The sequence below is a fragment of the Paroedura picta genome, chromosome 16, assembly GCF_049243985.1.
Source record: "Paroedura picta isolate Pp20150507F chromosome 16, Ppicta_v3.0, whole genome shotgun sequence".
In the NCBI taxonomy this organism is placed as follows: Eukaryota; Metazoa; Chordata; class Lepidosauria; order Squamata; family Gekkonidae; genus Paroedura; species Paroedura picta.
The window spans coordinates 27609040-27630499 of record NC_135384.1 but is presented as its reverse complement, the minus strand read 5'-3'; the positions used below and the strand labels follow the sequence as shown (position 1 = coordinate 27630499).

Below are 21460 nucleotides of genomic sequence, written 5' to 3'. Positions count from 1 at the left end.
TGTAGTCCATGGACATCTGGAGGGCCGCAGTTTGATTAGCCCTGGGCTCAAGCTCTGGGGCTTCTGCTTCTGCCGCCCCTGCAGTTCTTCCTGGGTCCAGGCCAAAGGGTGTAGAAATGCCATCTGTACCGTTTGAAGTCAGCTGATTCGGACTGTTTAAAAATATCTGCTTCAGTGCAATAGCAGGGCCTCATGGGAATTGTAGTCCACCGACACCTGGCGAGCCACAGCAGGGCCACCCCTTGGAATGCTCTTCGTTGCTCAGCAATGGGCAATCGAATTACCCCAAGCCTCCTGATTGGGCTTTCTGGTCGAACCAATCAGCAAGCTGCTACAGGCGCTTCCTAGCCAATGGGCTGCAGGCCTATCCGCACTTCGCCTCTGGAGCGCGGCCCTTTTCCCCAATGTCAGCCAATAACAGAGCAACGCCTTTGCTCCAACAGCCAATAGGCGCTCCTCTCCGCTCTTCCTTGCCCTGCCTGCTTTTTATGGCGGCTTCTCGGGTGATTCGAAAGGGGGCGTGGCGCCCGTCGTCTGACCCCGCCCCTTTCGGAGCTGAGCGACGGTTCGAGAGAACGCTCGAGAGAACGGCGGGGCGGGCCGTGGATTGCCGCGCATGCTCCGGGGTCACGTGAGCGGAAGTGGCTCCCGGTTCTTGCCGTGAGGTTTTACTTCCGCCTTGTTTTCTCGGTGCCTGTTAGCGGCGGAGAGGGAACCCCGGGAGGAGGCCGGGGCTGGCTTGGTAAGTGCCCGGCGAGGGGCTCCAGGAAGAGCCCTGCAGCCTTGTTTGTAAAGCCCCGGGAGCAAGTATTGCTGGGTTGCCAATCTCCCGGTGGGGGCTGGAGACTCCGTGGCATGACCTTTGGCCTCTGCGTGAGAGAGGTCAGTTCCCCTGGACCAAAGGGCTGCATTGGAAGGTGCCCTTGGGAGGCATTATGCCCTCCCCAAAACCTGCCTTCCCACTAGACTCCCCCCCCCCCAATATCCAGGGATTCCCGACCTGGAGCTGGCAACCGGGAGTCCCTACCCTCAGCCGCTGAAAGTGTCGTGCTGCGTTTGTTTGTTTGTTTGTGAGTGTTTTATTGTGAAACTTATCGTGTTTGTTTGTGTTTTGAAACTTGCTTTTATGTTGGTTTTGTTGACTTCCTTGGAAACCGAGATAGGGGGGAAAGGTGGCATGGGGGTGCTTCACCTAAAATAATAACAGAATCGTCGTTGCCTGTAATGTAGGGATAATGGTACTGATCTTAATTGCAGGCTTGTTGTGACATAAGATAGCAGGGGTGTCCAAACTGTGGCTCTCCAGATGACCGTGGACTACAATTGCCATGAGACCCTACTAACACCAAACAGTGGCTCTCCAGATAACCGTGGACTACAATTGCCATGAGACCCTGCTATCACCAAACAGTAGCTCTCCAGGTGTCCATGACCTTCAATTAAATGATAAATTAGCCCATGGTAAATGTAGTCCATCATCATCTGGCTTTACTAAGCTGGCACTTTCAGAGTGCATTGCCTATGTCATCTTGTCTTTCTTACAGCATTCCTGTGAGGCAGTTTGGTGTTGTTGTTATTGCTCCCATATTTCAGAGGAAGGATTGAGGTTTAAGAGGGTGTGCCCTGCGCAGGGGCACTTGTGATTGAATGGCCGAGGTGGGCCTTGAACTGAGGGTGTGCTGTTCAGTTTGTTAGTCTCTGCACAATGTCATTCCAGCCCCGTTGTTGTACATCTGGATTCAAAGCGCAGTCTCTTAAGGCCAAGCTGGGTTTTTATGAAGGGAGCAGAATTGTAGCCTGTTTACTTTATTTATACCCCACCTCTCTCCTCAGTGGATACCCAATGTTGCTAGGCAGCCATCCACCTCGGGGCACGGGGTTCTCGCATGGCATGAGGAGGGGCCACTGAGCTTCCCAGCTCTGGCCTCAGCCAAGGAACCGGCAAAAGAGCTCTGTCTTGCAGGTTCTGTTGGCTGTGTGTATTCTCTTGTCTTTACTGCATTGTCGTCTTCTTTCTGTGATCCTGTTTTAGCTGCGTTTATGCATGCGTCTTATGCGTATGCTTTATTGCATTGTTTGAGGCTCGCTAATCTGCCGCGACGCAGTGATAATGCCAAAATGGTGGACTATAATGCTTGGCAGCCACTGATTAATAATAATGATAACAATTGATATGGTGTCTGCTTCACACACATCACGATCCTGAAGTCAAACAGGTTGTGTCTGTGTGAGAGGCTTCTAGGGAGCCCTTTCTATGTAATCCTGCATTTCGGGAATGGTTTAAAAGTGGCGTCCCAATGGACAGTAAAAAGGAAATGCTTCCTGCCACAGCCTTCTAAAGTAGTCTTAATAGGATTCCCATATTGCCTGTTAGGGGTTGATTTGGAGAAACTTGCCCCTTGCTTAGGGGATTTTTTTGGGGGGAGCAAGATTTGAACCAGGGACTTTGCACCCTTATTCGGAATCCGGAAGCTGGCTGCACCTCTGTGCATGCACTTCAGGAAATGGCTTTTAACAAGGACCGTCCATTTGTTGGCAAAAAGAGGTGGTGCAAAGGAGGGAGGGAATGATACACGCATATTGAGTAGACCAGAGAAAGGGGAATATATTTGGTATTCTTGGGGGGGGGGGGAATAATCATTGGTTGGAAAGCCCCTGTGTGAGTAACAGAGCATATGAAAAGACTTTGGTAAGTAGGACATATTAAGGTGGATGGAAGCGAATGTGTAGGAAGTATCAACAAGGCCAACCTTGTTCTCCTTCCTTGTAAGATAGATCATTATTGTTCTGCTGTTGACAGAGTGCCTGGCTTCAGGACCAGCTAGTGAGGTACTGGCAGATTTCTGCTATAGGTAGACAGTTCAAGGGGATGGCAGGTGACAGTGGATGAGCGATAGGGGTTAGAAACATAGAGTTGTAAGGGACCTCCTGGGTCATCTAGTCCAACCCCCTGCACTATGCAGGGGGTTGGACTAGATGACCCAGGAGGTCCCTTACAACTCTATGATTCTAGGTACAAGGGTGACAGCTTTCAGGCCCCTGTCTTCATTCCAGGGAAATGAGTTAAATCTCAGCAAGAGAATCCAGGCTCCTTTGGCCCGTGCTGAAGTTTAAACTGACCAAACTTTTTTTTCTTTTTTTTTTTGGTATGCTTACTCGATTATAACCTGCCTCTTGCACCGAACTAAAAGGGGTGGGATATAAAAGCAGTAAAATACCAATCAATAAAATAGATAAAGTAGGTCAAAAAGAGGTGGGTGGACTTGTAAAAGGCTGAAGAACTCCAAGCCTGGGAACTTGGGAGTCCCTGTGGGCCTTGTGCCGGGCGAGATAAGCAAATGAATAGCAGGCAGAATTCTGTGCGAAATCTCCATTGCAGGGCCTGAAAGAGAATGGAAGGATTCGAAGCAAGCTGATTTAACTCTGGTGCGTGCGTGGGTGGGTGGGTGCTGAGCGATGAAGACACTGCATTAAGCACAGTGCCTGGCTACGAGGTGTCCTGCTAGCCAAAGGTTCCCTGCAGGGATTTAGCAGGCGCAATCAGATTGCCAGGAGGAAGTGGAGATTTCTGTCTGACCAAAAGGTTCTCATGGAGGAAGTGGGGAAGTTCAAAGGGTGAGAGTATGGGGAGAACAATTCCAGTGACAAAAAATTTAAAGGCACATAGGCTATAATCAAGGATGCTCCTCCTACGGGTTGTACAGAAAGTGAAAATCATTTGAACCAGGAAATGGATCGAGACTGCTTAAGACAAGCAAACCCTTCACATCTGTGAAGTCACAGTTAAACGTTTCAGTTGGCTCATGGTTAAATGTTGAATAACGTTGATGCAACATACCGAGTTTGTTTCTTAGTTGACACTGGAGCATGTATATTGATCTATGTCGTGAATCGCCCTGAGCCGAAAGGGAGGGCGGTATAAAAATGTAGTAAATAAATAAAATAAACAAAGCCATTTGAAAAACTATTAACATAGTTAACATTGGCATTGGAATTGTTTAAAACAGGCAACATTAGCTGCGTAATTCATCCTTATTTCAGGGGTGGCTTGATTGGTGACACTCTGCACAGGCTCAGACACACTCTGTTTGGGCCGTCCTAGAATTCCCTGATGGAGCTCTAGCACTGAAATGCTTTTCAGAGGTCAGCCATTCTCACACCCGATTCTTGCAAAGGCAAGGAGGAGGGCAAGCCTGTGCCAGAGGCATTCAGTGGGAATGTGAAGATCTGGACAAAAGAAATTGCTTTTTCCCTGGGAGCCGTTTTCAGTTCTTCTGATGGAAAGACGAGGTTTTAACTCAAATATATATAGCATGAAGAGGTCTGAGGATTTCCCCCTCCCTCCAGTGGACATTTCAGAGGGTGCGGAAATACCCAGTGAACTCTCCTCCCCCCCATGGAATGAATGAAAGACTTTCAAAGCCTCAAAATGCGGAGGACTCAGTTTTTCTGGGAACCTTTAAAGACCACTGGGGGAAAATATTTTTTGCTCCTGGAATGAGTAAAACATAAAAGTAGTCTGAGATGCAGCTCTTTGCATCTGTTGCCTTAATATGGGATGCTTTCCCCATTTTTTGTATTGATGTATTATTATGTTTGGTCAGCAAAATAGGCTTAGAGTTGCATTGCTTTCACGACCCCCCCCCCAAACCCCCAAATTTCCATTCTGCACCCTACTAACTAACCCTCCTGGGAAGAAATTGGGAAGGGGTTGGACTCCAGCCTCAGAATTTCTGGAAATAGTACCTCTTCAGGCTTTGCTCCTCAAGAATGGTGACGGGGAGCTAGAAAAGGTCAGCGGTTGAGGATGGTTGCTTGTTTGAGGCCAGAACAGAAAGCAAACTTGACGTGGCGCCCCGTGGAAAGGTCTAGTGAGCTTCTCTGACCTCCTGCTGAACTTCCAACTCCCTGGAAGGCCTTTCTGCTGATATGTCTAGCTCAGGATTTCTCAACCAGGGTCTGAGTTCCCTGCACATAGAAAGCTAGGGCAAAGGCCTTTCTTCTCCCTGAAATGCTTGATTTCTGTTGGCAAGGAGTATTTCTCTGTCATGGCCCCTTCTGTTGCGGGAGCCTCTGCCTGCAGCCCCGTCTCCGCTTGGCGATCTTGGTGAGAAGGAGGCTGGTGGCGGGAGGCGGAATCGCCGTGCCTAAGCATCGGATTGTGAAGCAGCTGGGCATTTTGAAACCTGCTCGCAGTGGCGTGCCAGGTCTTTGGCGTACAATATTGGGGCGAAGGGCAGGCGAGAAGCTGGCATGCAGCATCCAGGGATCGCAGATGGCTGAACTTCTTCCGTTACAGCTGCTTTTGGCGTCTCGCCTCCCGTAGAAAGCGGAAGAACTGCTGCTTTCTGACCGATGTGATGTGGCATGAACTCCCTCCCCATGCTGCCAGCGAAGCAAAAAGACTTGGCAAATGACTTTAGCCCAGAGCTGCTTCAGTTTGTAGCTGGGAACCAGGGCGAGTACGAGATACGCACAGGGAATGTTTTTTTTTCCCAAAAGGGACGCGGGTGTGTTAAGTTTTCTCCTTCCTCCGTGCCAGCGAGGGACGGAAGGAAAGAAAATAATAAAGAAGGAAGGCCTAATTCAGTAATTAGTAACACGGTTTGCAGGCGAGGGCCATGGTTGGTAAATGCCGCATTTTGCCATCAAGCTGCAGTTGACTCACAGTGTCCCTATGGAGAGTTGGGGCAAGCCATGGACTACAGTTCCCATGAGCCTCTGCCAGCACGATGCTGGCAGGGGTTCATGGGAACTGTAGTTCATGGACCTCTGGAGAGCTGCAGTTTGGCCACCCCTGCCATAGGGTTTTCAAAGGCATTCACCGGTGGTTTGCCATTGCCCCCCTCTGCACAGCGACCCTTTTATTCCTTGGTGGTCTCCCATCCAACTGTAAAGCAGGCCTGGCTCTATTTAGCCTCTGAGATCTGATGAAATTAGGCTGGATGAACCATTCAGACATTTCATTCCCCTTAAATCTGGAATCCTATTTCATTCTCCCTGGATCCCAGCTCTGGGGAAGCAGCAGGGAACCAGATTCTTCTGGTGTGTCTCTTTGGAGGGAGGAATTACATTTCATGGTTTGACCCACGAGAACTATGAGACAGGCAGCCGCGTTTGGCCGGAGCTGCCTGAAGCCGGCAGAAGGGCGTGGATATTTGACTACTTTAACAATCTGCTGCCTCTGTCAGTGCGGAAACGTCTTTCAGGCCTGCTTCCGTCTTTGGGGAAGGATTAGCTGACCTTTGTTTCTTTCCAGCTCTCCGAAACACCATCTGATAGAACAGTTGCAGCTCTTGGTGGATGCTGGGGGGTGGGGGCACATCTCCCCTCACCCCCCCCCCCCAAATCTGGGCTTCAGCAAACAGAAAGGGGCGGGGGGATGCGGATGACCCAGGGTTTTCCGGACTTCTTGTACTAGCTAGTGCAGCTGTGGAGCTAAGGTCAAACATGGCCTGTTTATCTAGTCATCCCGTTTCCAAACAGAAGATTGCAGAAAAATGTACAAAAAAGTTGAGCACCAATGAAGACTCCCTTTTGTTGTGAAGAAAGGCTGGGGGATGCTGGGGAAGCAGCATAGAGATTTGCTCTCCCTCTGACATCTTTGGTGAGTGAATCCCACCTTTCATTCAGGATGGCAGGAACAACTTTGCTTCCCCTTACTGTCTTTGGAGCTGCACGCTCAGATCAGGGAGGGGAGGTGCAGATTTCTCTGCGCCCACCTCCCCCCCATTTTCAGAAGCTGGCTGCAGGCTTAGACAGAGGAAGGTTGGCGCAGGGGACTGGCTCCTGCCTTCCCTGAACCTTGTAAGTAGTAAGAAATAACAGTCTTGTATATTACAGCGCAGCAATGTTGTAATGTAAGAACCCTGTTTTGTTTCTTAAAAAAAACAAACTCTGTTCAGGAGGGGAGAGGCAATCAGGGGCACAACTAAAATAAAAGGTGCAAGTGGGGACTATCTTATTACAAAAAAACCCCCACAACTTTTGGAACAGGGGAAGAGTGTTGCCCTCTTCCCCAGCTTAACCAGAAGTAGAAAAAAATGTTTGGTGACTTGAGTGCTCCATCTGTTCCACACCAGAAGGGCAATTGGGAAGGTGGATCCAGATTCCAGCGTTGGTTGATCAAGGGGTAACGGATGGGGGAAGTGAGGCTGGGGGTGCTGATGGGGTTAAGCTGACTGGATCCATAAGTCCTGGGTGGCCCATTGTTCTAAAGTCATGTATCACTCCAGGGCAAGGAGGAGGGGGTACTAGCTGCTTCTGGCTTGCTTTTTGAAATTGTTTTCCCAGTTGGGTGCCTGGCTGGCATCCATCTAGGTCCATTTTGGCCAAGCAATGCCCTGCACCAAGATATTGGGGGTGATGTATGTTGTGGTGTATGTATGCCCCTATAAACAGTCCCCCCCCCCAGCTGTTAACAGGTCAGGGCATCTTTGTGTATTTGCCAGGCAGAGAGGAGCTCTGCATCTTGGCTCTTGCGTAAGGCATGCAAAGTGCTGACCATATACTGGCATTCAGGGTCAGGCCTGTCTGTTTGGTGCCACCTTGCGTCCCCTTTGCCTCTCCAGCCTCTGTTCCCCAGGAAAACAAGGTGCGCAAGGAGGCTGAATGTGGGTGTGAGCCCCCCCAATAACAAGTTTTGCTTCACAACCTTCCACTTAATCTTCCCGCTCCTGCCCAGCTTCTTGGCTTCCTAAATTGCTTTATGCAAAGTACATGTGCAGGAGCTGTTGTGGTTTCCAGGAGGAGTCATTCCTCACTTGGGTGGTCATGAGCCAACTGTGCTTTCTCAGCGGAACCCACCTCGCAGGGTTGTCGCGAACATAAAAGCGCACAGCCTCCCTAGACCCTCTTGGCAGGAAGGGAGCTCTTAAGCCGCTAAGGGGGTCTCCTCTCCCTTTTGTCTCCTGCCAGCAGAGAAGCCCACGGGTGCAGACCTGGATGACGCGTCCGCATGTGAGCCCCCGAGGACTCCCCCGATCCGTCCAAGGATGAGCAAGCCGTGGGGCTTGCCGAACGGTGACCTGGAGCAGAGCCTTCCCGCGATTGCCTCCTCACTCTCCTACAGCCAGGGCTTCTCCCCGCACCACTACTTTTCTCCCGAAAGGAGGAGGGTCATCTCCGACGTCCGGAGGACCTTTTGCCTCTTTGTGACCTTCGACCTCCTTTTCATCTCGCTCCTCTGGATCATTGAGCTGAATGTGAGTCGGAAATGGTGTTCGAAAGTCGCCCTATGGCCGTCACTTACTGGCATTTATTGGCACCTCTCAATTTCCTCGCCTTAATCTTGTCTTTCCCCAGACCGCCAAAGGGATCCAGGATAATTTGAAAGAAGAAATCATCGACTACAACTTTAAGACCTCTTTTTTTGACATATTTGTAAGTATGTCGGCGGAGATGTCATTTGCAGGTCCGGCTGAGGGGAAGGTTTACAGGGAAAGGCTCCCAAGCCGGCAAAAGGAATCAGACACGTTCTCCCATCAGCTGGTGGTTGAAGCAAGCAGGGTTTTGCATTTCACGTGGCTGTGTCTCGGGAAGCATGCCGATTCCGTCAGTTTAGGATGGGGGGAAAAAAATCCTTTCTGCTCGAGTGCTCTGCTCTTGTCACTTCACGAATATTTCCCTTGTTCCCTTCCTCCTTTGTTTTTCTCTCTTTTTTTAAAAGCTCTTAGCCGTTTTCCGGTTCTTATTGCTACTGCTGGGCTACGCTGTCCTAAGGCTCCGCCACTGGTGCGTTATTGCGGTAAGAGGCTGTCCTCGGAAAAGCAGCACGTTCTTTTAATTGCTCGGGAGAGAAGAAACGTTTGACTTCTAAACAGCTTTCCGCCTTTTCTCCCCCAAGATCTCAACCTTGGTGTCCAGTGCCTTCCTGATAGTGAAAGTTATCCTCTCACACGTGAGTAGCCCCCGACCCCCCCGTAGCAGGTTTGGGGCGAGGGACGACTTGGAGAAAGGATGCCCAGAGGCAGCCAATCAAAGCGTATCTTTAGAAATTGTCTCTAAGTCTCCCTCCTGTCTTGTCTGGCCAAAACAGGGAGATGGGAAAGAATGTTTGAAGGGCATCCATAAACAGAGCGACCCCTTCCCGGGAGCATTGACCTTTAGAGCAGGGGTAGTCAACCTGTGGTCCTCCAGATGTTCATGGACTACAATTCCCATGAGCCCCTGCCAGTGTTTGCTGGCAGGGGCTCATGGGAATTGTAGTCCATGAACATCTGGAGGACCACAGGTTGACTACCCCTGCTTTAGAGGACTGGGCAGGGCAGAACTCAGTTGAACAGTTGCTAATTTGGGGCGTAAAACATCTCTTTGTCTCTCCTGCCTGCAGCTTCTGGCCAAGGGTGCTTTCGGTTACCTGCTGCCCATCGTCTCCTTTGTCCTTGCCTGGCTGGAAACATGGTTTCTGGATTTCAAAGTTTTACCTCAAGAGGCCGAGGAAGAGCAGTGTGAGTCTGTGGGTCAAGGGAAGGGGGACCTCCCGGCATCGGTTGAACGTTTGTGGGTTGGTTGGTTGGTTTGTTGGCTGGTTGCTTGTTTCATTCTTTTGATTTCTAACTTGCCACTTCCGGCAATGCCGGCTCGTGGCGGCTCATGACGGTTTAAATTGCAATATTAAAAACAACGCTGACACCTTAAAAAATAACCCGCTACTATAAAATACATCCAAAGAGCATTAATAACAATCTGCAACTGGCTCGATATTCTCGCTGGCAGCAGAGGGGTATTTTGGTTTAGTGGAGGGGCCCAACATTACACTGAGTCGCTATCCTGGCCTCAGCCAAATGCCTGGCGGAAGAGCTCCATCTTACAGGCCCCGCGGAACTGAGCCAGCCCTGTCAGGGCCCTGAGATCCTTCCCAGAGCTCATTCCACCAGGCCGGGGCCAGGACCGGAAAGGCCTGGTCAAGACCCAGGGGGACTTCCCTGGGACCAGGGACTACCAAGCAGTTAGATTCAAAGAGCAGAGTCCTATGGGGGGGGGCAGCATAGGCAGGGAGGCGATCCCTCATAGTGAGGCAGAAGAGTGGGGCAGGAAGGACCTTTCCAGGAAACAAACTTAGCAAGGAACTAGATTTGCAGGGGGCCTTTGAGGGCCTGAGGTTCCAGCGCTTTGTGCAAGGAAAAAAGCAGGTCCCCGATAAGGCAGGCCGTGAATGATCCAAACAGATAAATAAATGGAGAAGCAGAGATAGCCAGAGAAAGACTCCCGGTTTTTAAAGCAAAGAGGGCAGACGTGAACGATCCCTTTCAAGCCACTATTGGGTTAGGAACGCACTCCGGAGAGATAAGCCGTCTGTAGCTTTAAGTGCTCCGTCGCTTTGTAGATTGAGAGCATCGCGCTCTGCAGAGATAAAGAACGGCGCGCTTCGGCGGAGCGGGGCACGTCGGCCAGCCTGCCGGCAGTGTGGACAGAGCCCTGGCCTTGGCACAGAAATGGAGTGTGCATACACAGGAGCTGCCTTGCAAGCATCGTGCGCAGAAGGATACAAGCTGCGGTCGCTCAGGCTGGCTCTCTTTCCTTTCCTTTCCAGGGTACTTGGCGGCCCAGGCTGCTGTAGCCCGTGGACCCCTTCTCTATTCAGGAGCACTCTCCGACGGCCAGTTCTATTCACCTCCAGAGTCCGCTGCAGGTACTGAGTGGCTCTCCTTGTCCGGGGCCTGCTGGCAGGCTTTTGTGCTAAGCCAAAGGCGGCTCATGCTAGCAGTCAGTTTATAAAGTGACTGTGAAAGGGAAGCCCAGTCATCCGAGGAACTCCAGCGAAGGAAAAACAGGCCCACGAAAGAAAACGTAAAGGATTTTCTTTTGATTTCAGGTCAGAGAATCCAACAGCCCAGCTCTAAATAAGTCGCCTTCGAAGATGAAAAGCTTTTTCAGCTGCTGGACATTATTACAGCTGTCTTCCAAACATTCATTAATTAAGCCCACCGTTGGTGGATTAATTATATTTTATAGACTTTGTAATTCAGCCACCAAAGAAGGTTTTCATCTTTGAAAGCAAGTTGTTTTGGCCGTTTCAGATTCTTTGACCTGAAATCAAAAGAAAATCCTTTAGGTTTGTTTTCGTCGGCTTGTTTTTTCTCCGCTGGTGTTTATAAAGTAACGTCAGAGCCGCAGCCTCACTCCCTGGAAGAAACCTTTGCCGCGTTTACACTCTGGGACCAGCGAACAGAGCGGGAGGCCCAGTTAGTTTTCTTTTAAATCTTTCACTGGTTGAAATAATCTCACCCTCTGGGCGGTGGGCACAACAATGCCTCTTCCCATTCATCGCGCAAACACAGGTTGCTTGTTTCCAAATCCTTTGGCTGAACGTTAGGAAGAACTTCCTGACCATTAGAGACCTTGGAAGATGGTGGGCTTTGGAGGTTTTTAGGTAAAAAATGGATACCCACCTCAGAGCAATGCTGATCCTGCATATGAAGGAAGATCGTGAGAGGGGAGGGCAGGGAGGGACGCGCACCGTGCTTGGCTCTCATGGCCCTTTTTTATATGCCCGGGGTGATGCCGATTGCCAATTTGGGGTCAGGAATTTTCCTCCAGGAGGTTTTGGGCCTTCCTTGGGCCATAAAGCAGGAGCCCCTGGGGAGTGCTAGTTGTGAATTTCCATCTGTGCTTCCCTTTCCTGTCTCTCCTTAGGCTCAGACGATTCGGATGACGAGCTATTGGGGAAGAGGGTGCTAACCGATGAGGTAAGCCTGGGAGTAGACTTGACCTTTTAGCATTTGTCTTCTGACGGCGTGTTAAACCCTCACCCCCATTGCTTACCTGTTTGTGACGGGGTGTGGCATAGGTGACTTCTTATGTGCCTGCAAGGCTCCCCACTCTGGCTAGATCAAGTTATAGGAAACCAAGATTCCCGCAACAGAGACCACCTTGGACGAAGCGAGTAAACTCTTTAGTTGTTATTTCCTGGCAGCCACTGGAGGGCAGTGTCCGACTCGGCCTACGGTGGTCATTCCTAAGGGCCGTTGCTCCCTTTAGGACATGGTTTTGTAGAACTCTGGGGCGTGGGTTTAACCACCTCCTGGAAGCATCGTCACCCGCCTGGGCAGCTGATGCTGCTTGCTGCAGGCAAGGGGGTGGAGCGCAAGAACTGCGCGTCGGCAGGCCGGTCTGTTTTATCCTTCGTTAAGTAGCAGTTGCCAGCCGGCAAGGGGCCTCATATATTACTGAAGCAATCAGAAGGAGGAGCCCCTCCATAGGGTTAGGTAAGGGATGTCAGCCTCCAGGTGGGACCCGATGTTCCCCTGGAATCCAGCTCATCTCCAGGACGGTGGAGATCAGTTCCCCTGGAGAAAATCAACTCTGCGGCACTGCACTCCACTGAGGCCCGTGTCCTCTCTGGACGCTACCATCATATCCAGGAGTTTCCCAGAAAGAAGCAAAAAGGAAAATGCTTTTGCATAACTTATTAACGTCTGTCCCAATGGAAGGGGATTCAAGTCAATGTAAGCAGCCCTGAGCTTGCTTTGCAGGGAGGGGCGAGCAATACATCAGGGTGGCCGGACTGTGGCTCTCCAGGTGTCCGTGGACTACAATTCCCATGAGCCCCTGCCATGCTTGCAGGGGCTCGTGGGACTTGTAGTCCACGGATATCTGGAGAGCCACCATTTGGCCACCCCTGAATCAAAGTGTAATGATAGTGGTGGGTTTTTCTGTGGTGGTCAGCACACTGGCCAAGATTTCTGCTTCCCTGCCCCAGCAGCTTAACCAGAAAGTTTCATCAAAGCAGGAGAGGAAGTTGGAACGCATTAGAGGCAGGTCACCTTATTTGTGCATGTGTCTGTCTGCATAAATCGCTCGGTGTTTGGAATTGATCTAAGCTTCATCCTAGGAGAGGGAATACGTCCGGCAAGGCAAGATGGCTATGGAAGCGATGGACCAGATCCTGGCTCAAGAGGAGAACTGGACCTTCGAGAAATGCAGTGTAAGCAGACGCCGCCCTCGGGACCGGTGACATAAGGCCCTTGTGGGTTGTCCTAGCACCACAGTTTTAAACAAGGAATAGCCCAATCACAAAACATCCAATTTCCCCCAGTTCATGGTTGTAGTGAGGGTGCGTTTCAGGCTCCCCTGTAACTTGGAGTGCCCTTTCAAAACAAAATTAAACAGAAAACATCACCACAAGAGGAGGAATCGTAATTTTTTTAGACAGGCCGAAGAGGCAGCCGTATTCGGTTTTCCGACACTATTACACAGGGCCTCTTCGCAGTCTACAAACCCGAGTTGCCAAAGGATGCCGTTCTTTGGCTTCCTAAAACAAAATCCTGTAAACACAGTGAAAGATAAACAGGCTGCCCGGGCTTCTGTAATTCGTCTTTTAAAAGCTCATATCCTGTTTACATCGTCCCGGGAGGCGGTCAGAAGTGGTGGAAGGCGGGGATTCCTTGCTCTCGAGTCACACTAAAATCTAGTGTTGGGAAGGAGCTGCCCTGCTGGAATTCCCGTGTAGTTCCCCGTCCTTGACCTTTCCTCTGCAGGTGTTCACCGTCTGTACCCCTGCCCTTCTGCAAGGGGGTATGTCTTGGCCACTGTTTGACACAGGCATTTGCCAGGTAGCAGAGCCTGCCGAGAACTGCTTGTTTCTGCAATCCCTAGATGCAAGAGGCTGCAACAGAGGAATGAGCAGAATAGTAGATACCCAAAAGCAAGCTCAGAGAAACAAGAGTGCCGGGGGGGGGGACGGGATGGGACAGAACAGGACGGGACGGATAATCAGGTTTCTACTCATGTTTCTACTCATCAGTGATGGGGGTTCCCTGCCCCCTGCCATCAGCTTGCAGAACCAAGTTGGCAGCTTTTCATAATTTTTAGCTATGTTTGTATCATCCGTCCCCATGGCGCTGAACGTCATGTGTGGAGCGTGTGCATTTCTGCATATTGGTCACATCTAGCAATTACAACCGTGCTCAGCCAAGGCTGTTTCTTCCACTGTGTCCAATCATAAACTCTCTGTCGGTCTGGTGCAGGGGTGGCCGGACATCTCCAGATGTCCATGGACTACAACTTCCATGAGCCCCTGCCAGAGCTCTCCCAGCCTCCCCTTCCTCCCAGGGTGCGTGTTGCAGGGACAGTAAGGGAAGGCGATAGGAAGCCACTTGAAGACTCCTTCGGGCAGTGAAAAGCAGGGTATAAAAAAACAACAACTCCTCACCTTGCCTGGGAATGTGCAGGAGGGGAGTGCAGGCAGGCAGGCAGTTTTGGAGGCTTCCCTTTCTTTGGAGTGCTTCCCCTGGAGTTTTACCAGAGCCTGAGCTGGTCCATTTTTAGGGAGGTCAAGGGTAGAGTAGCCTATTTCACACGTCCTCCTCTGTCCTCCGCTCCTCAAATTTAACCTCCTGAGCCAGCCACAGAAGCGCTTGAAAACCAGGGAGCCGTTGTAGAAAGGAGGCTCCTGTCCTTGACCACAGGACTCACACGCCTTCCCCACCTCTCCCGCAGGAATTTGGCGACACGGTGCACTGCCTTGAGATGCCATTCTACGGCAAGGTCTTCATCCTCAAGGTAAGACGCCAGGGTGGCCCGAGGGGCACAGCTCACCACCGCATCAGGAAGTGTCATCCTGCGTCTCAAGAGGATGTCGTGGGCACCCGTCCTTCAGCGTGTCATTTTCTTTCTGCTTGAGCTTCAGCCAAAAGCCGTGCTTTTGGTCTCCTGGCTTCCCCGGTTTAAACTGCACAGGACTGATTGAGCAGCCAGATGACCTTGGGCAGGTCCCAGTTCTCTCAGAGCTCTCTCAGCCCCACCTGCCTCGCAGGGTGTCTGTTGTGGGGAGAGGAGAGGGAAGGTGATCGCGAAACCCCTTTGTGTAGTAAAAAGTGGGCTACCAAAAACAGCACTACTTGTTCTCTCTTCTCTGTGCAGTTAAATTGCACAGGTCTGATTGGTCAGCACTCATCAGCCACCTTGGTGTCGTGGAGAAACCCGGTTTGATTCCCGACTCTTCCTCCACGTGCATCCATCTGGGCCAGTCACAGTTCTTTCAGGGCTCTCTCACCCTCACCTACCTCACAGGGTGTCTGTTGTGGGGAGAGGAAGGGAAGGAGATTTCAAGCCGCTTTAAGACTCCTTTGTCTAGTAAAAAGCAGGATACAAGAAACCAGCTCTTCTTTGCTTTCTCTTCTGGAAGAATTCTGCTCTTGTAAGATTTCAAGGCGAGGATGGGGTACTGACGTTGCTTCTCTCACTCCCGTCTCTGTGTTCCTCTCTGGTGTGGGAGGGGGGGTAGTTAATTTGGATTCCATATGTTGCCCCGGAGAAGCGACTTGGCTGGAAGCGTAACGATCCTGTTCACACTCCCAGCTGGCCTTCAGATTTGGTAGGCAGACTCTGAGCAGCTTTACACAGAACGCTCTTATGGACCTCTGGGAGCAGCGAGGGGTGTGTCAGCAAGAGAGTAATTGACAACCAGGGGAGGGAATTAAGCAGAGTTCTAGCAAGTGTCAAGACTTGATTGTCAGTCGCTGGGCTTAATTTCAGCCTGGGAATGCATGCTGTTCAAGAGAGGCTGACCTTGGAAACGTTTGTGCCAGATTCCTAGACAGTGGAATCCTAATTGCCTTCCCTCCCTCGCAGGCCGTCCTGCAGTGTCCCGCTGAGATAATCTACCAGGAGATGATTCTTCAACCCGAGAAGATGGTCCTGTGGAATAAAACCTTGTTAGCGTGCCAGGTAAACAGTTCCTGGCTGGACACTTGAAAGCGGGCCGGGACCTGAGAACATCCAGCTTCCTGTCTCACACCTTGAAAAGCTTTGTCGCTTTTTCAAGACGGGTTTGATGCAGCTGATAAATTCCATGTTGTAAATTTTTGCAAAACAGTGCTCTGTTCTGGCTTAATTAGCAAAGCCGGCCTTTGAGGGGGAGCCTTCCATATGGACATACCAAACTGAACCAGTTTGGCTAGCTTAGATGTCATCTATGGAAAGGCACTGTTGGAGATCTTTGGCCTCCTAATGGAAGAAGATGCCTTGAACCCCAGCCGAATTATTTTGACTGGCTTGTCTGCAGAGATGGGTGAAAACCTGCCCTTGTTCCTTGGTGTAGTGGTTAGGAGCACGGACGGGTTTGATTCTGCACTCCCCCACATGCAACCAGCTGGATGACCTTCCACCTTCTCCTTTCTTCCCTCTCCTTTCTTCTTCTTCAATAATATCAGGGCTCTCTCAGCCTCACTTCCCTCACAGGGTGTCTGTTGTGGGGAGAGGAAAGGGAACGCGAATGTAAGCCACTTTGAGACTCCTTTGGATAGAGAAAAGCAGTATATAAGAACCAACTCTTCTTCTTCCTTCCCGCAGATCTTACAACGAGTCGACGACAACACGGCAATATCCTACGATGTGGCTGCAGGTGCTGCTGGTGGAGTGGTGTCTCCCAGGTGAGTTCGGGCTCGGGGTAACAAGCTTGTGTGTCCTGTTGTTGCTGTTTTTGTGCCAAGTCGGTGACCCCTGGCTCTCCCCCCTTTGTGATCCCAGGGACTTCGTCAATGTGCGTCGGATCGAGAGAAGGAGAGACCGGTACATTTCAGCAGGGATGGCGACAGTGCACAGCTCACGCCCTCCGGTTGCCAAATATGTCAGGTAGGAAGACCTCGGCTGCTGGGGGAGTCTCAGTTTGTTATCTTTTGGCTTCCGCCATCGTGAAGGTTTCCCGTTGGGACCTTCACAATGGCTGCATGTGGCCATCAGATATAGTAACAAAGAAACATTTGCATCCCACACCCTGTGCCCTGCAATAAAAGCAGAGTCCAGGAGCACCTTTAAGACCAACAAAGATTTATTCAAGGCGTGAGCTTTCGAGTGCAAGCACTCGAAAGCTCACGCCTTGAATAAATCTTTGTTGGTCTTAAAGGTGCTCCTGGACTCTGCTTTTATTGTGCTGCTTCAGACCAACACGGCTACTCATTTGGATCTATCCTGTGTCTTGCATGTGACCTACAATAAGTTTCGGAATAGTGGGTGGTCCTCTGAGAAGCACTTTCTCAGCCGTGCCTCTCTTCCGCTGCTGTTAGGGAGCCTCTGGCCGCACTGCCGCTCCTGGCCGCCGTCTTGTGATGAGCAGAACCTCCTGGCCAAGCGCCCCCCAACAAAGCCCTCTTTGTTTTCGGAGCCTCGGGTGACCAGCCAGGGTGGCTCGGCTCAACAGTTCTCGTTTCCTCAAGTTATAACGTTGAAAAGTTGTTTTTAAGCTCAGCGTCTTCTCGACTGCCGGGGAAATCGAGGAGCCGGGCCGTATCCGTTCCACATGTTGGAACCGTCTGTCCGGCTCAGGATTCAGTCCATGGGGAGGGGTTCTGGCAGGCCGGGAGATGCTGTTGGTTCGGTCGGCTGCAAACAAATGCCTGGCGGAAGAGCTCCATTTTGCAGGCCCTGCGGAACTGAGCTAGCTCCGGCAGGGCTGACCTCTTCCACCAGGTAGGGGCCAGCACAGAGAAGGCTCTGGCCCTGGTTGAGGTCCGGCATGCTTCTTTGGGGCCAGGGATCACCAGCCAGTTGGAAGTGGCAGAGCGTAGAGCTCTTTGGGGGGCAGAGAGGTACACTGGGCCCAGACCATATCCGTCCTTGAAGGTGATCACCAAGACCTTAAAGCTGATCCGGAATTCAACTGGAAGTCCAGGGCAATTGTTGGTTTTCTCCTCTTAATCCCCTTTGAAAACTGGTTTATTCCTGTGGCCGTTGCTACGTCCTCTGGCAGTGAATTCCGCACTTGAATCCCATTGAACCTAAAGTGACTACATTGTCCGCGGCCTTCCGAGGGCCGGAGGGTTGTTCTCTAGATCCCGGCTGCCATTCTACTGAGGCCTCCATGCCTGCTCTTGTTTTGCTCTCACAACTAGCCTTTCTTCTCTTTCCCCAGGGCGGAGAACGGGCCGGGAGGCTTCGTCGCCTTGAAATGCCCCACGAATCCGAACCTCTGCACTTTGATCTGGGTGCTCAATGCAGACCTCAAGGTAAAAAACACAGCTGGTATTTTAGGAGACGTGTGGCCCTGAACGCTCGGACAGGGCCTTACCCTGACTCTGGCCATTCGTCCATCAGGCGGGCAGCAGCTCTCCCCAACCAGAGGCTGAAATCTTCCGCATCCCTTCTTCCCCAATTCTTTTTTAACTGGAGGTGCCAAGACTGGAAACTCAGACTTTCTGCATGATAAGTAGACGCCCTGCTACTGAACCATGGCCCCCTCCCCCTTGGACTGAACTGGTCTGTTCTTTGCTAGAATCATAGAGTTGTCAGGGCCCTCCAGGGCTGTTTAGTCCAACTCCCTGCACAATGCAGGGCACTCAACAACTACCTGCTCACCCATAGTGACCCCAATTCCATACCCAGATGATGCCCCCCCCCCAAAAAAAAAACCCGAATCCTTGGTCAGTCTGGTCTGGAGGAAATTTGCCTTCTGACCCCGAAGTATGGCAATCAGCGTTTCCCTGGGCATGCAAGAAAGGGCTGCAAGCCCCAGGCACTGCCACTGTCCCTTCTGCCCACCCACTCCCAATCTGCCTAAGTTCCCAGAATCAGCATTTCTGTCCAATGGCCATCTAACCTCTGCTTAAAAATTTCCAAAGAAAGGAGAGCCCACCACCTCCCGAGGAAGCCTGCATTGCTGTTTTTTCTTTCCTCTTTCCGAGCAGCCGGTGACCTGGCCTCATCTTAAGGCTGGGGGGGAATGAGCGGGACCCCAGCACGAATGTCCCCGAATGGACATCGAGGGATGGCTGCTTGCAACGTCTCTTGTTGGCCTTAAATTATTTCTCAGCCGAGCTTCCTGTCCAGTGTGTCCAGAGTCTTTCATGTGTTTTACAGCGGAGTGTGCATGCAAAAACAGTGCACTTTCTCTCCCCCCAAGGAAACGCTCTGATTTCACTCTTGCCCGCTTGTCTTTCAGGGTCGGCTTCCCCGCTACCTCATCAACCAGAGCTTGGGCGCCACCATGACCGAGTTCATGTTCCACTTGCGCAAACGGGTGATGGAGGTGGCAGCGAGGCCTTGAGTCCCGGGGATCCTTTGCTCCGACATTGCCTCTGAAGGGAGCCCAGTGAGGGCGGAAGAACCGGAGTCCCTTTCTTTTCTGCGCGAGTGGAGCGGTCCTGTCTTAGCGTCTGGCTTTCAGCAGAGGGCAAAGAGCCCCTTGCAGCGTTCTGGGAACGTGGGCCGGAGAAGACGATCGAGCGGCAGAGCGGAAGCGAGGCCACGGACTGTCAAGGCCAGCGCCTGTCGGAGCGAAGCGCCACGGCGCGTTCCTCAGGCGATCAAAGTTTACGTGCCGAATTCCTTCACCAATCATGCTTCCGGAGTCTTAAGTGCTTTATCTGTCTAACTTTGTGGTTCTCCTTTCTCTGGACAGAATCCTTTTGGCTTCTGGGGGTTATGGGCCCAGAAACACACTGAGATGCCTTTCGTGGGAGAGCTGAACAGCCTGGCAGGTCCAGCTGGGGTGGGGCGATTGAAACCCAGACCCCGTGTCCTGACTGCTCCCAAGTCAAGAGGGTTGCATGGGCTTTCCTCCTCAAAAGTTGTGTGCCGCTGGGTCTCAGCCTTGCAAGGCGAAGGAGCTGGCTATCGAGTCTGTGCACCTTCAGAGGAGGAGCTGGCTAGCTTTGCTGCGGACTCTCTCGCAGTTCCCTCTTGCCTGGCATCCAAGCAGCCAAGCCCGCCTCGCCCAGTCCAAACTGACCCATTCCACAATGGCAGACTGCTCTGGTGGGTTTGCATTTGATCTTCCATTCTCTTCTGATCCCCAAGTCCCACAGTCTGTTTCTATCCTCCCCCCCCCCCAAAAAAAAACCAGCCTAGGCCAGGGGTGGCCAAACTATGTCTCTCTAGATGTCCGTGGACTAGGGGCTCGTGGGAATTGTAGTCCACGGACATCTGGAGAGCCACAGTCTTGCCCACCCCTGGCCTCGGGTGTGGTAGAGGAACCCAACACCTTTCCCTGTAGTGTCACAAGAGGCTCCCTGCTCATAACCTTGGACGCTTCTCACCCGGTCGGTGCAGTCCCGTCTCACTAGATGCGTCTGCCGCAGCTGCGGGTAGAGATTGCCCAGGCCTGTCTCCGGGAGTCAAGGGCTCAAAACAAGAGTTGCCTTTTTTCACATTGATGCATCTGCTGATTTTTAAAAAAAAAAAAAAAATTGGACTCTCTGCCCCACCCCCGAAAAGCTGTGAAAAGTCCTGAGCTTGGGCGTCACGCTAGTCGAACTGCCGCCCACTCGCTTGCCGTTGGTTGCCCTGGAATTAACATTTCAAACACTGTAAAGGAGTCGTGTTTAGTGTGAATGGGGGGCGGGGGGTAAGAGAAATGAAGGCTGACAGGAAACACCAGGTGCGTGCAACATGGTGGGTGGAGAACAGAGCGCGGAGACCCGATTTCTGAGATCGACACGTGTGTGCAAACAGCAGTATTTGGGTGGCAGGAAAGGTGCATGCCGAGGGCTGGCTCACTCGTCCAGTTGCTCTAACACCAGAACTGCTTGCCCCTGGAATCTTTACCAAGAACCGGGCGTTCTCCATGAGGAGGATGGCCGAAACCATAGTTGAGGGCCTTCCCCAGGTCAGTGGCCATTCTATTGGCCCCTAGGCTTCACCGTTGGCCTACCCAGGTGCCCAAAGTCATTGTCTTTAAATTCTCGCGACTCCCACGAGAGTCCAGCGGGTGGGAACGTCGTTTCGGAAGGAGCAATTGGGAGTTGCTGTCGAATTGGATTTTGGAGTCTCAATAGGACAGGCGGCGGAATTAATGGTCCCCTGGAGGTATTTCAAGGCCAGCTGGGAAGGAGGCGGGCAGCCAGAACGAACTGGGCTTTTATGCCTCTTGGGATGCATGACGGACCCCAGACCAGGGTGGCTCGCATGTCCGCCTAACGTCAAGCCCCAGCCAAGTTTTCGAGGGTTGTTGTCTCTGGCTCCGTCCGCTGCGTTCCCCTTTAGTGACTCTTATCGAATCTTGAGTGTTGGAGGCAGAGCTTTAAGCAAGGCCCGCCCTCTCCCGTGGTCTTTGGTGCGGAGGGCGTTGACTTGCAAGAAGCGCTACACTACAGTCTAGTCTGACACAGCAGTGGGTCTCCAGAGATGAGGACAAAGGAAAACGGGGTCTCCTTCCGGAGAAGACTCCTGGTACGAGTCTGGGGACATTGTTTTTTTTAGGGCTGTAGCTCTCATTTCAAGCGCCTTGGGAGTTTTGTGAGCTTCTCTACGTGGATTGTGAAAAGGGGGCTTGCAAACTCGGTGGATCGAGGAACTTCTTGGCTGATCTGAGAAATGATGGGGGGGGGGCATCTTCCCGTCCTCAGCTTATGACATCGAGGCCACTTGAATGACTGACTTACCTTCTGCCTTGAGTCTTTGTCACTTGAGCCAATAAAAACTAACCAGAAAACAGCAAACGAAAAAGCCTGTTCTTTTCTCTGCACGAATCCGCTTCTGCGGAGGTCTTCCTCCTCCATGCTTGCGTCTCCACCCAGTAAGG

The 21460-nt window shown here is 51.7% G+C and overlaps 1 protein-coding gene across 4 annotated transcripts; it reads left to right on the top strand.

Annotated features, from left to right (window-relative positions):
* Window positions 1-575: 575 nt before the first annotated feature.
* On the top strand, window positions 576-21384 carry STARD3 (StAR related lipid transfer domain containing 3). Of its 4 annotated transcripts, none has more exons than XM_077313649.1 (15): window positions 576-742; window positions 7918-8204; window positions 8305-8382; window positions 8669-8746; window positions 8846-8899; window positions 9332-9449; window positions 10535-10633; window positions 11638-11690; window positions 12836-12928; window positions 14443-14505; window positions 15577-15672; window positions 16297-16376; window positions 16474-16578; window positions 17855-17948; window positions 18881-21384. In XM_077313649.1, the coding sequence occupies exons 2-15, from the start codon at window positions 7995-7997 to the stop codon at window positions 18983-18985; spliced, it is 1326 nt and encodes a 441-aa protein (XP_077169764.1). In that variant the 5' UTR covers window positions 576-742; window positions 7918-7994; the 3' UTR covers window positions 18986-21384. The 4 variants fall into 4 exon arrangements, with proteins under 4 accessions (XP_077169764.1, XP_077169765.1, XP_077169767.1 ...); XM_077313650.1 differs by having other exon boundaries at window positions 581-742; window positions 7921-8204; XM_077313652.1 differs by lacking the exon at window positions 576-742 and adding an exon at window positions 6284-6607 and having other exon boundaries at window positions 7921-8204.
* Window positions 21385-21460: the final 76 nt, after the last annotated feature.